Source organism: Salmo salar, chromosome ssa22 (genome assembly GCF_905237065.1).
Source record: "Salmo salar chromosome ssa22, Ssal_v3.1, whole genome shotgun sequence".
NCBI classification, from domain to species: Eukaryota; Metazoa; Chordata; class Actinopteri; order Salmoniformes; family Salmonidae; genus Salmo; species Salmo salar.
Genome location: NC_059463.1, coordinates 57,608,314 through 57,620,829, shown reverse-complemented (window position 1 = coordinate 57,620,829; position 12,516 = coordinate 57,608,314). Strand labels below are relative to the sequence as shown.

General features: G+C 50.3%; 2 protein-coding genes across 3 annotated transcripts in view; one reads left to right on the top strand and one right to left on the bottom strand.

Annotated features, from left to right (window-relative positions):
* Window positions 1–12,516, top strand: part of rnf123 (ring finger protein 123) — a 270,077-nt gene that overhangs the window by 190,343 nt on the left and 67,218 nt on the right. The window lies entirely within an intron of this gene.
* Window positions 3,952–8,144, bottom strand: amigo3 (adhesion molecule with Ig-like domain 3). Its single transcript, XM_014168344.2, has 2 exons — window positions 6,775–8,144; window positions 3,952–6,670 (listed from the first exon to the last, which is right to left on the bottom strand). The coding sequence occupies exon 2, from the start codon at window positions 6,185–6,187 to the stop codon at window positions 4,628–4,630; it is 1,560 nt and encodes a 519-aa protein (XP_014023819.1). The 5' UTR covers window positions 6,188–6,670; window positions 6,775–8,144; the 3' UTR covers window positions 3,952–4,627.

Below are 12,516 nucleotides of genomic sequence, written 5' to 3'. Positions count from 1 at the left end.
GGATATGTAGTTAATTATTCCATGCCCACGAACATTCGACAACCCATCAGAGATTATTGCAGAAATCAACAAATACAATTCCATGTACAGATATGTAGTTAAATTAAACAACTCCTTTGTAAGATAAATATTTTAAAATGAAACGTACGGAAACAGGTGAATTAACACTCCTCAGTTGCAGGCTCAAACAAGCTAAAACCCACATTCTAGCAAAAACTAACTAGCAGAAATTGTTAACAAGTTAGAAATGATTTAAACACACTTTACTGTAGGTTTCTATTTACTAGTTAACAAAAAATAATGTATGTCATATAAAATATATTCACCCCACACACTATTGTAATCAAAACTTACCAGAAAGCATGTAGTCCTTGGCTCAGACAGTGTAGTATTGTGGGCTCAATAGCATCTCATTAGTGTGCAAGATCTTGAGAATCAGCTGTACATGTGATGGAAGAATGCACTGTGCATGCAGAGGGTTGCAATTCCATTGAATTGAGGATAGTTTAACCAAAATATGCCACAAGACCTAGAATTGCCTTATGTGTATCCCACAGAAAAGGTTCACTGTTATAAGCTAACTTTTTGTTGATGAATTTAAGCTAAATTCCCAGGCTTAACTTCCCATGGAAAATTTTCGGAAAGTTTCCGACACTTTGTAACCCCTGGTATGATACCTGATATGTTGTTATCATTAGTGGAATGGTTACTGAGTTATGGCTACTGATATGTTATCATTAGTGGAAAGGTTACTGAGGTATGGCTACTGATATGTAATCAGCAGTGGAATGGTTACTGAGGTATGGCTACTGATATGTAATCAGCAGTGGAATGGTTACTGAGGTATGGCTACTGATATGTAATCAGCAGTGGAATGGTTACTGAGGTATGGCTACTGATATGTAATCAGCAGTGGAATGGTTACTGAGGTATGGCTACTGATATGTAATCATTAGTGGAATGGTTACTGAGGTATGGCTACTGATATGTAATCAGCAGTGGAATGGTTACTGAGTTATGGCTACTGATATGTAATCAGCAGTGGAATGGTTACTGAGGTATGGCTACTGATATGTAATCAGCAGTGGAATGGTTACTGAGGTATGACACCTGATATGTAATCATTAGTGGAATGGTTACTGAGGTATGGCTACTGATATGTAATCAGCAGTGGAATGGTTACTGAGGTATGGCTACTGATATGTAATCAGCAGTGGAATGGTTACTGAGGTATGGCTACTGATATGTAATCAGCAGTGGAATGGTTACTGAGGTATGGCTACTGATATGTAATCAGCAGTGGAATGGTTACTGAGGTATGGCTACTGATATGTAATCAGCAGTGGAATGGTTACTGAGGTATGGCTACTGATATGTAATCAGCAGTGGAATGGTTACTGAGGTATGGCTACTGATATGTAATCAGCAGTGGAATGGTTACTGAGGTATGACTACTGATATGTAATCAGCAGTGGAATGGTTACTGAGGTATGGCTACTGATATGTAATCAGCAGTGGAATGGTTACTGAGGTATGGCTACTGATATGTAATCAGCAGTGGAATGGTTACTGAGGTATGGCTACTGATATGTTATCAGCAGTGGAATGGTTACTGAGGTATGGCTACTGATATGTAATCAGCAGTGGAATGGTTACTGAGGTATGACTACTGATATGTAATCAGCAGTGGAATGGTTACTGAGGTATGGCTACTGATATGTAATCAGCAGTGGAATGGTTACTGAGGTATGACTACTGATATGTAATCAGCAGTGGAATGGTTACTGAGGTATGGCTACTGATATGTAATCAGCAGTGGAATGGTTACTGAGGTATGGCTACTGATATGTAATCAGCAGTGGAATGGTTACTGAGGTATGGCTACTGATATGTAATCAGCAGTGGAATGGTTACTGAGGTATGGCTACTGATATGTAATCAGCAGTGGAATGGTTACTGAGGTATGGCTACTGATATGTAATCAGCAGTGGAATGGTTACTGAGGTATGGCTACTGATATGTAATCAGCAGTGGAATGGTTACTGAGGTATGGCTACTGATATGTAATCAGCAGTGGAATGGTTACTGAGGTATGACTACTGATATGTAATCAGCAGTGGAATGGTTACTGAGGTATGGCTACTGATATGTAATCAGCAGTGGAATGGTTACTGAGGTATGGCTACTGATATGTAATCAGCAGTGGAATGGTTACTGAGGTATGGCTACTGATATGTAATCAGCAGTGGAATGGTTACTGAGGTATGGCTACTGATATGTAATCAGCAGTGGAATGGTTACTGAGGTATGGCTACTGATATGTAATCAGCAGTGGAATGGTTACTGAGGTATGGCTACTGATATGTAATCAGCAGTGGAATGGTTACTGAGGTATGGCTACTGATATGTAATCAGCAGTGGGGAAATCATACAGCCTGTATCTCATTTCAATAACAGCCGACTGATATTGCTGACCTGTCTCTCTTTGTTTCCGTCCTCGCTAGAATATCATATTATATCTCTCACACACACGTGTATAAACACAAGATAACACACACACACACTTCACCTAAGCCACAGACACACATGGCAATAACAAGCCAGAATACATTTACCTCTGCGGTCCAAGAAGCATGATTTATTAACAGGTTGAAGAAAGAAAGGATGCAAGAGAAGGAGGAGTGCAGGGCAGGAGGAGGGTGGGGTACGTGGTGAGGGAGGAAGAGGAGGGTGGGGTACGTGGTGAGGGAAGAGGAGGGTGGGGTACGTGGTGAGGGAAGAGGAGGGTGGGGTACGTGGTGAGGGAAGAGGAGGGTGGGGTACGTGGTGAGGGAAGAGGAGGGTGGGGTACGTGGTGAGGGAAGAGGAGGGTGGGGTACGTGGTGAGGGAAGAGGAGGGTGGGGTACGTGGTGAGGGAGGAGGAGGAGGCTGGGGTACGTGGTGAGGGAGGAGGAGGAGGGTGGGGTACGTGGTGAGGGAGGAGGGTGGGGAGGGAGAAGGAGGAGGGTGGGGGTACGTGGGGAGGGGAGAATGAGGAGGGTGGGGTACGTGGTGAGGGAGGAGGAGGAGGGTGGGGTACGTGGTGAGGGAGGAGGAGGAGGGTGGGGTACGTGGTGAGGGAGGAGGGTGGGGTACGTGGGGAGGGAGAATGAGGAGGGTGGGGTACGTGGTGAGGGAGGAGGAGGAGGGTGGGGTGCGTGGTGAGGGAGGAGGAGGAGGGTGGGGTACGTGGTGAGGGAGGAGGAGGAGGGTGGGGTACGTGGTGAGGGAGAATGAGGAGGGTGGGGTACGTGGTGAGGGAGGAGGAGGAGGGTGGGGTACGTGGTGAGGGAGGAGGAGGAGGGTGGGGTACGTGGTGAGGGAGGAGGAGGAGGGTGGGGTTGAGGGAAGAGGAACATAATTCCATTAGGAAAACAGCGAGTGTCCTCCTGTCAATCCAGTAACAAACGTACCATAACAGGTAACATTAGCTCTTTAGTCACTTTGTCACTCAATATTCTGTATCCGTCGGTGTTAGTAGCGGAGCAGCCAACATGGATGAAAAAGCGTCAATAAGAAAGTTGTTAGAGCAGAAACAGCCCCCTCTATCCTCACAGTGAAACCACGGCCCAGTCTCTTAACTAAGAAATAAATGGATGGATCTATTTTGCCCCCCAAAAAACAGTCTCCTTCTGCTGAACCGTTCTGCACACACACACTGTGTTCCTGTTTCTTCTTTGTTTGTTTGTTTGTTATCCGACAGCTAAGCACGGTAGGAATCCACCAGGACTTAAAGTGGGGTTTCAAATCACGTTTCTCTTCTGCTAGTTCCATATTCTTAAAAAAGCTTTAATGTGGTTGTTTCTGTGTTCTGCTAAAAGGTATACTTTGTAAATATGTTTCTGCTAGTCATCTAACTTGCTATCTTTAGGCTACTTGCTATAAAAAGGTTTCAAGCTGTACAGTTATGGCTGATTTTGTTCAAATGTTCTTAGACAAGGCATCCATACACTAGCTCTGGTTTATTAAAGGGTTCAAGCCGTGCTAACATGGACAGCTCTATCCTGCTTTGTTTCGATATAGTTCTAGATATACACCCAGTGTTGTGTTGCAATATTCTGTTAACTTTCTCAAAGTTCCCTGGTTTTCCAGAAATCCTGGTTGGAGAAGGGAAAAAAAATCCTCGTAACCAGGATTTCTGGGAAATCAGGGGAATTTTTTGAGAAAGTTAACAATGTTGCAGCCCTAGCCCAGTAGCACTGTTTCTCACTCAACATGCAGGCTCCTTGCAGATTTACTCCTCAGAAAGGCAGTCCAGTCAAACCTGGCTGAGCCAGTTGAGTTTGCGCTGGATGTTCATTTCTCTGCTCTTTCACTGTCTTCCTCTCCATCTCCCTGCCTATCTCTTCCTCTCTCTATTTCTGTCTCTCAATCTCCCTCTCGTGGTGTCTTCTGCCTCACCCCTGGGTGGCAATGCCATCTATCTGTCTGTGTCCATCTATCCTACTCTGACAGGCAGTGTCTAACTCTCTGGCCTGCCTGGTGGGTAACCCAACCCACTCTCTCTGCGAGTGGGGTGGGGTGGGGCAGAGGAGGCAGGTGTTGGGTAGAGGGAAGATACAGTAGGAGATGGCTGTCTGCCTGCTGCTATGGCACGATGGGTGAGTCTGAGAAGACTGAGGTGATGGAGTGGCCTGAAACCGAGACTGGGGACAGCGCACCTGTAGCCGCCCTTAGCCGGCCGTTCTGCACTTCTTTGATGGGTTCCAAAAACACCACATGCTTGTTGTTACTGACCTTGCGGCCTGGGCCCTCTGTGGTGGCGGGCGGGGTGGGGGTCAGGATTGAGGACTGGGCACTGTACTGGTCATTGGCCGGGCTGGGGGTACCCGGCAGAGGGGGCTGCTTGTGGCACCAGCAGTGGCAGGGGGTCAGGTAAAGGTACATGAGGACCAGAACGAGGGTCGTCACACACCCTATGAGGGTCGTAAACCCCGTGTTGAAGGGCTCGGTTTCATCGTGTCGCATCAACACCGTCACGTTCACCTCCCATGACTCGTTCCTCTTAGTCCCGTCGAAAACCTTGCACCAGTACACGCCGGAGTCCTCGACCTGCGCCGACACAATCTCCAGACTGCCGTTGGCGTGCATGCGGAGAGAGCCGTTGTTCTCCGGCGGGGCCCCTGCCCCATGGTGAGGCGAAACCCACAAGTAGGTTAGGTGCTTTCCTTTGAGCATGGTGTGACAGTCCAGAACCACGGCAGCTCCTTCGTACACCAGCAGGCTTCCCTCAGGCTCCCATAGAGCTCCAGCCACTGCCGTACTGCACTTCAAGTTCACTTCAAAGAAGCGTCTGTGGTGGAAAAACTTAACGGAGGCTTTGTGTTCCCCATACACCAGGCAGGTGTGCTCCTCCCGGAAGTCACTGACCGAGGGGAACCCCTTCTGCTCCCAGCGCCGGAACATGTTGTACATTTCGCACTCGCAGATCAGGGTGTTGTTGTGGAGGAAAAGTCCGCTCTGCAAGGCCGCCGGCAGGGTCTCGATGTCCACCAGGGGGAGTTTGGACATGCTGTTGGAGGACAGGTCCATGGTGGCCAAGAAGGGGTGGCTGTCCTCCTGGATGGAGAAGGGGAAGTCCGTGAGGCGGTTGTGGCTGATGTAGACCTTGCGTAGGTTGCCGAGCGCCGCCAGGGCCTTGCTCTCCACGCGGATGATGCGGTTGTTGAAGAGCAGCAGCTCCTCCAATCCTGTCAGCTCCAGGAAGTAGTGCGCCTCTACCTTTTCCAGCTGATTGGACGACAGGTCCAGTTGTCGTAGCGCACTGCTGTTCCAGAAGGTGCCGGGCTCAAGGAATTTCAGGCAGTTATGAGCCAGGCGGAGAGACTCCAGACGGGGCAGTGCGGCAAAGCTTCCCTTCTTCAGCTCCTTCAGCCGGTTGTGATTGAGGTCCAGGGTGGTGGTGTACGCAGGCAGCTCGGAGGGCAGTGCCTTCATACCCTTGTCGGCACAGCTGAGGATGTCGGAGCAACACAGGCAGCCCTTGGGACATCTACTGGCCCCGACCCCAGACTCACTAGCCCCCACCTCGGCCTCAGCCGCGACCCCTGTCTCAGCCCTGACCCCGGCTTGCTGCAGCAGGAGCACTAGGAGGAGAGAGTTCAGCACCAGAGGGGCTGTTACAGCCACACCCTGAGACCTGAGCATTGTGCTGACGGGACACTACAAGGGGACGAGAGAGTGGCCAAAGTGACACCAGGAATTTTTATGTCCGTCCGTGGGGCTCCTGGTTGGTGCACAGTCTCTCTGTTTTGGTTGGTCCACAGTCTCTCTTCCTCAATAAGAGTTTGGTAGGTGCACAGTCTTTGTCTCCCTCTCTGTCTCTCAACAGGAGTGGAGTTGAGGGTTGGTGTACTGTCTGTCTCAACAGGATCTTGGAGTGGTGGCGGTTTGGGGGATATACGAGCTACAGCTGTAACGTAGCAGCAGAGAGAGTGAAAGCTGCCATAACGGCCTGCCCCTCCACTGCAGGGCAGTAGAAAAGACTGGAGGAGAAAATAATTAGCAAATGGAAGGCAGTTGAACTAGTTCAATAGCTGTAAAAGTCTCTGTCCCTGCCCAGGTTGGGTTTGGGAAGCCCAACAAACATTAATTTCATGTGACTGAGAGATGAAGGGAATACAAGGATCCCTGAAAAAGAGAAAAAGCACATCATTACTTTACTCAGGGATGTGCTTTACTTCTGCATCACAGCTCAGTGATAGCTGAAAGTGGATTAGGTTTACGCTCCTCACCTCCTGAAAGTCCATTAAATGTCTTATTATATTGGTTAGTACTGGAACTGTTGTTGTGGCAGGGCTCATCAGAGTAGCCCATTTAAAACTGGGCGCTGGTCCGGAGGTTTAATAACACGTGGAGAAGCTGCTAGAGTCCTATTGGAAGCTTTTCTCTCTGTAATGTCCTGAAGAAGAACAAACAATGTTTAGAACAAGAATGCTGTATTGTCCATTTGTTATGCCTACTGTCCACGGAGATGGACTGTTGTACTTTTCTCTTGCTGTCTCCGGTCCTTGTGAGCTAAAGGAGAGGCGCTTTAAACAATCACCAATTGTCCGATACCGTTAATCTTAGCCTACCCAGAAAAAAAAAAAACCTTGTGTGGGGAATCCGTAGTCCCACTGCCTCTTGTCACGAACCCCGACCACCTTTTTCTCACAGTTGTAATTGAAATGTCCTTTTATCCAGGCAGAAGAGTTATAGGTCACTAAACGAGCTGTCTGCGACAGACAGTGCGAGCAGCGAGTGAGCAAGGGAGGGGTTTGAAATAAGTCAACATTCTGTCTAGCTCGCTTAACGCAATCATACAGCCAGTTTTCTCTCTCTCTCTCTCTCTCTCTCTCTCTCTCTCTCTCTCTCTCTCTCTCTCTCTTCGCGGTCAATACAATCTCCTCTCTCCCTTCAACTGGCGGATGATGAGTGCACTCCCCAGGAGCTCAGTATTGTATAGAAAAGAAGATGTGTACTTCTGCAACCTCGGACCAAAACCTCCAGAATTTCTCTCCTTCACGTCGTCTTCTCTGATCACACACAGGGCTCTTAGAAAAGAAAAGCTGTGTACTTGGTGGCTGCGATGCGATGCACTTCATTTATTATCAAGTTCATCATCAGGGCTTCATGTAACACACCGGATTCCAAATAAAAGGAAGAAAGTTCTTAACTAGTATCCAGTGTTTTCCTCTGCTCCGGTTGGCTGTAGTATCCAGTGTTTTTCTCTGCTCCGGTTGGCTGTAGTATCCAGTGGAAAATCAGCTATAGGACAGGTTCCTATGGTATCCAGAGAGAGAAGTGTGAGGGAGGGTTGTGACTCCGTCTCTGTGTGGCTGCTCTGTGTTGAGCGGAGGGACTATAGCAGCTTCTGGTCGTTTCCCAAGGCTCCACACAATGCAGCTCTCTCTCTCTCTCTCTCTCTCTCTCTCTCTCGCTTTCTCTCTCTTGCTTTCTCTCTCTCTCTCTCTCTCTCTCGCTTTCTCTCTCTTGCTTTCTCTCTCTGTCTCTCTCTCTCTCTCTCTCTCATTTAATCCTCCCTGCCTTTTGATAATCGCTTCAGTCCCTCCCTCTCTCTTTCCTTGCCCATTCACAATGCAGTTTGACTGCTCTCCCTCCCTCTGTGCTACGCCTGCTCTCTCTCTCTCTCTCTCCCTCTGTGCTACGCCTGCTCTCTCTCTCTCTCCCTCTGTGCTACGCCTGCACTTTCTCTCTCTCCCTCCCTCTGTGCTACGCCTGCTCTCTCTCTCTCTCCCTCCCTCTGTGCTACGCCTGCTCTCTCTCTCTCTCTCTCCCTCTGTGCTACGCCTGCTCTCTCTCTCTCTCTCTCCCTCTGTGCTACGCCTGCTCTCTCTCTCTCTCTCTCTCCCTCTGTGCTACGCCTGCTCTCTCTCTCTCTCTCCCTCTGTGCTACGCCTGCTCTCTCTCTCTCTCTCTCCCTCTGTGCTACGCCTGCTCTCTCTCTCTCTCCCTCTGTGCTACGCCTGCTCTCTCTCTCTCTCTCTCCCTCTGTGCTACGCCTGCTCTCTCTCTCCCTCTGTGCTACGCCTGCTCTCTCTCTCCCTCTGTGCTACGCCTGCTCTCTCTCTCTCTCTCCCTCTGTGCTACGCCTGCTCTCTCTCTCTCTCTCTCTCCCTCTGTGCTACGCCTGCTCTCTCTCTCCCTCTGTGCTACGCCTGCTCTCTCTCTCTCTCTCTCTCTCCCTCTGTGCTACGCCTGCTCTCTCTCTCTCTCTCTCTCTCCCTCTGTGCTACGCTTGCTCTCTCTCTCTCTCTCTCCCTCTGTGCTACGCCTGCTCTCTCTCTCTCTCTCTCCCTCTGTGCTACGCCTGCTCTCTCTCTCTCCCTCTGTGCTACGCCTGCTCTCTCTCTCTCCCTCTGTGCTACGCCTGCTCTCTCTCTCTCCCTCTGTGCTACGCCTGCTCTCTCTCTCTCTCTCTCCCTCTGTGCTACGCCTGCTCTCTCTCTCTCTGGATTTATAGTACAAATATAGGAGGCTTCTTTTGGTTCAGTTGTGTGTCTCCCCCTCCCCCTGTCTGTCTGCCCTCCCCCTGTCTGTCTCCCCTCCCCTGTCTGTCTCCCCTCCCCTGTCTGTCTCCCCCTGTCTGTCTCCCCACCCCTGTCTGTCTCCCCCTGTCTGTCTCCCCCTGTCTGTCTCCCCCTGTCTGTCTCCCCCTGTCTGTCTCCACTCCACCTGTCTCTCCCCCTCCACCTGTCTCTCCCCCCTCCACCTGTCTCTCCCCCTCCACCTGTCTCTCCCCCTCCACCTGTCTCTCCCCCCTCCACCTGTCTCTCCCCCTCCACCTGTCTCTCCCCCTCCACCTGTCTCTCCCCCTCCACCTGTCTCTCCCCCTCCACCTGTCTCTCCCCCTCCACCTGTCTCCCCCCTCCACCTGTCTCTCCCCCTGTCTACCTGTCCCCCCCTCCACCTGTCTCTCCCCCCCTCCACCTGTCTCTCTCCCACCTGTCCCCCCCCTCCACATGTCCCCCCCCTCCACCTGTCTCTCCCCCCTCCACCTGTCTCTCTCCCACCTGTCTCTCCCCCCCCTCGACATGTCCCCCCCCTCTCCACCTGTCTCTCCCCCTCCACCTGTCTCTCCCCCCTGTCTACCTGTACCCCCCCCTCTCCACCTGTCTCTCTCCCCCCTCCACCTGTCTCTTTCCCCCCTCCACCTGTCTCTTTCCCCCCTCCACCTGTCTCTTTCCCCCCTCCACCTGTCTCTTTCCCCCCTCCACCTGTCTCTTTCCCCCCTCCACCTGTCTCTCTCCCCCCTCCACCTGTCTCTCTCCCCCTCCACCTGTCTCTCTCCCCTCCACCTGTCTCTTCCCCTCTCCACCTCTCTCTCCCCTCCACCTGTCTCTCCACCTGTCTCTCCACCTGTCTCTCCCCCTCTCCACCTGTCTCTTCCCCCCCTCCGTCTGTCTGTCTCTTCCCCCCCTCCGTCTGTCTGTCTCTTCCCCCCCCTCCGTCTGTCTGTCTCTTCCCCCCCTCCGTCTGTCTGTCTCTTCCCCCCCTCCGTCTGTCTGTCTCTTCCCCCCCTCTGTCTGTCTGTCTCTTCCCCCCCTCTGTCTGTCTGTCTCTTCCCCCCCTCCGTCTGTCTGTCTCTTCCCCCCTCTGTCTGTCTGTCTGTCTCTTCCCCCCCTCCGTCTGTCTGTCTCTTCCCCCCCTCTGTCTGTCTGTCTGTCTCTTCCCCCCCTCTGTCTGTCTGTCTCTCCCTCCCTCCACCTGTCTGTCTCTCCCCCTTCCAACTGTCTCTCCCTCCCTCCACCTCTCTCCCCCCTCCACCTGTCTGTCTCTCCCTCCCTCCACCTCTCTCCCCCTTCCAACTGTGTCTCTCCCCCTTCCAACTGTCTCTCCCTCCCTCCACCTCTCCCTCCCTCCACCTCTCTCCCCCCACCTGTGTGTCCCCCCTCCATCTGTGTCTCTCTCCCCAGTAATATTCATTATCATCATAGCATTTACATATGAATTTGCCCGTCTGTTTGCGTATGCCGAAGAACTTGTTTGCTCTTTAAAAGTCTGTGTGTGTGTGTGTGTGTGTGTGTGTGTGTGTGTGTGTGTGTGTGTGTGTGTGTGTGTGTGTGTGTGTGTGTGTGTGTGTGTGTGTGTGTGTGTGTGTGTGTGTGTGTGTGTGTGTGTGTGTGTGTCTATCTCTGAGTGCTGCTGTGAGGGAAGTGAACCTTCATTATAATCCTCAGTACGTTGGTTTCTCTCAGGAAAATAAAGTCTAATGTCTTGTGTGAATGCTGTCTGTCACAGAGCATTTAGCTATGTAGCTACTGCCTCCCCATGGGTCTGAGACACCTACACATGCACGCACGCGCACACACACACACACACACACACGTGAACAGATGCAAGCACGCTGTGAGGCTTGTCCGTTGTCATCAGAGGGATACTTCCGGATCCTCGGATGACAGACAGTAAATGAAGGGTCTGACTCTTGGGAAGTAGATGAAGGACTTCATTTAATACACGTATCAAAATAATTCCCCGGAGGGCGGAGTATCTGTGGGTTTTCCATCCACCCTTGTACTTAATTAAAGTCACTAGAAAAGAAAAAGCGAAAACCCCGCTGACACTCTGCCCTCCGTGAAAGGAGTTTGACACCCCTGGTTTACAGGCTAAAGGGCTAGGGGACAGAGACGCTATTACAGATGAATCGTTCTGGACTAGTGCTTCTTTAGGGACCTTCTGAGAATAGGAATAGACAGATAGGGGAGGAAGACAGAAAGGAAGTAGGAGGATAGGAACTATAGGCCTATTTCCCCACCTGCGAAGTGCACTTCTTCGTCAGAATCCTTGTTTAACCTTGTAGTGGATACGATCACATGGTACTTCAAATGCAGCTTGTGTAAGTTAACAAACACGTAATCAGATGTTTATCGTTTACAACATCACAGATGTCGTCGGGAGGATTGATTACCTTCCAAGCTAGCAAGTTTAGCGAGGCAAGGTAAAATGTCCAGGAGAATAATATACTTGCAGAACACAGCTATAGCCATCAGTCTCTTGTTTTTCATGGTCATCACTCACTCACTGTTAACTTTGCCAAGGTCCCGACGTCGGTGTTATCTATCCTGCTTTACCCACCTATCACGCCAACATGACGTTTTACCTTAAACAGAAAATGTCTTTATACTTCATATATAGTTACAGCCTTATTCTAAAAAGTTTTTTTTTCTCATCAATCTACACACAATACCCCATAATGACAAAGCAAAAACAGATTTTTAGAAATGTTTGCAAATGTAATTAAAATAAAAAACGGATATTACATTTATATAAGTATTCAGACCCTTTACTCACCTGCATTTAGGGAGTTTCTCCCATTCTTCTCTGCAGATCTTCTCAAGCTCTGTCAGGTTGGATGGGGAGCGTTGCTGAACAGCTATTTTCAGGTCTCTCCAGAGATGTTTGATCGGGTTGAAGTCCAAGCGTTGTGCTGTTGGAAGGTGACCCTTCACCTCAGTCTGAGGTCCTGAGCGCTCTGGAGCAGGTTTTCATCAAGAATCTCTCTGTACTTTGCTCCGTTCATCTTGCCCTCGATCCTGACTCGTCTCCCAGTCCCTGCCGCATAAAAACATCCCCACAGAATGATGCTGCCACCACCATGCTTCACCATAAGGATGGTGTCAGGTTTCTTCCAGATGTGATGCTTGGCATTCAGGCCAAAGAGTTCAATCTTGTTTCTCATGGTATAATAGTCCAAGCTGGCTGTCATGTGCCTTTTACTGAGGAGTTGCTTCCGTCTGGCCACTCTACCATAAAGGCCTGATTGGTGGAGTGCTGCAGAGATGGTTGTCCTTCTGGAAGGTTCTCCCATCTCCACAGAGGAACTCTAGAGCTCTGCCAGAGTGACCATCGGGTTCTTGGTCACCTCTCTGACCATGGCTCTTCTCCCCCGATTGCTCAGTTTGGCCCGGCGGCCAGCTCTAGGAAGAGTCTTGTTGTTTCCAAACGTCTTCCATTTACTTCATGTTCTTGGGGAA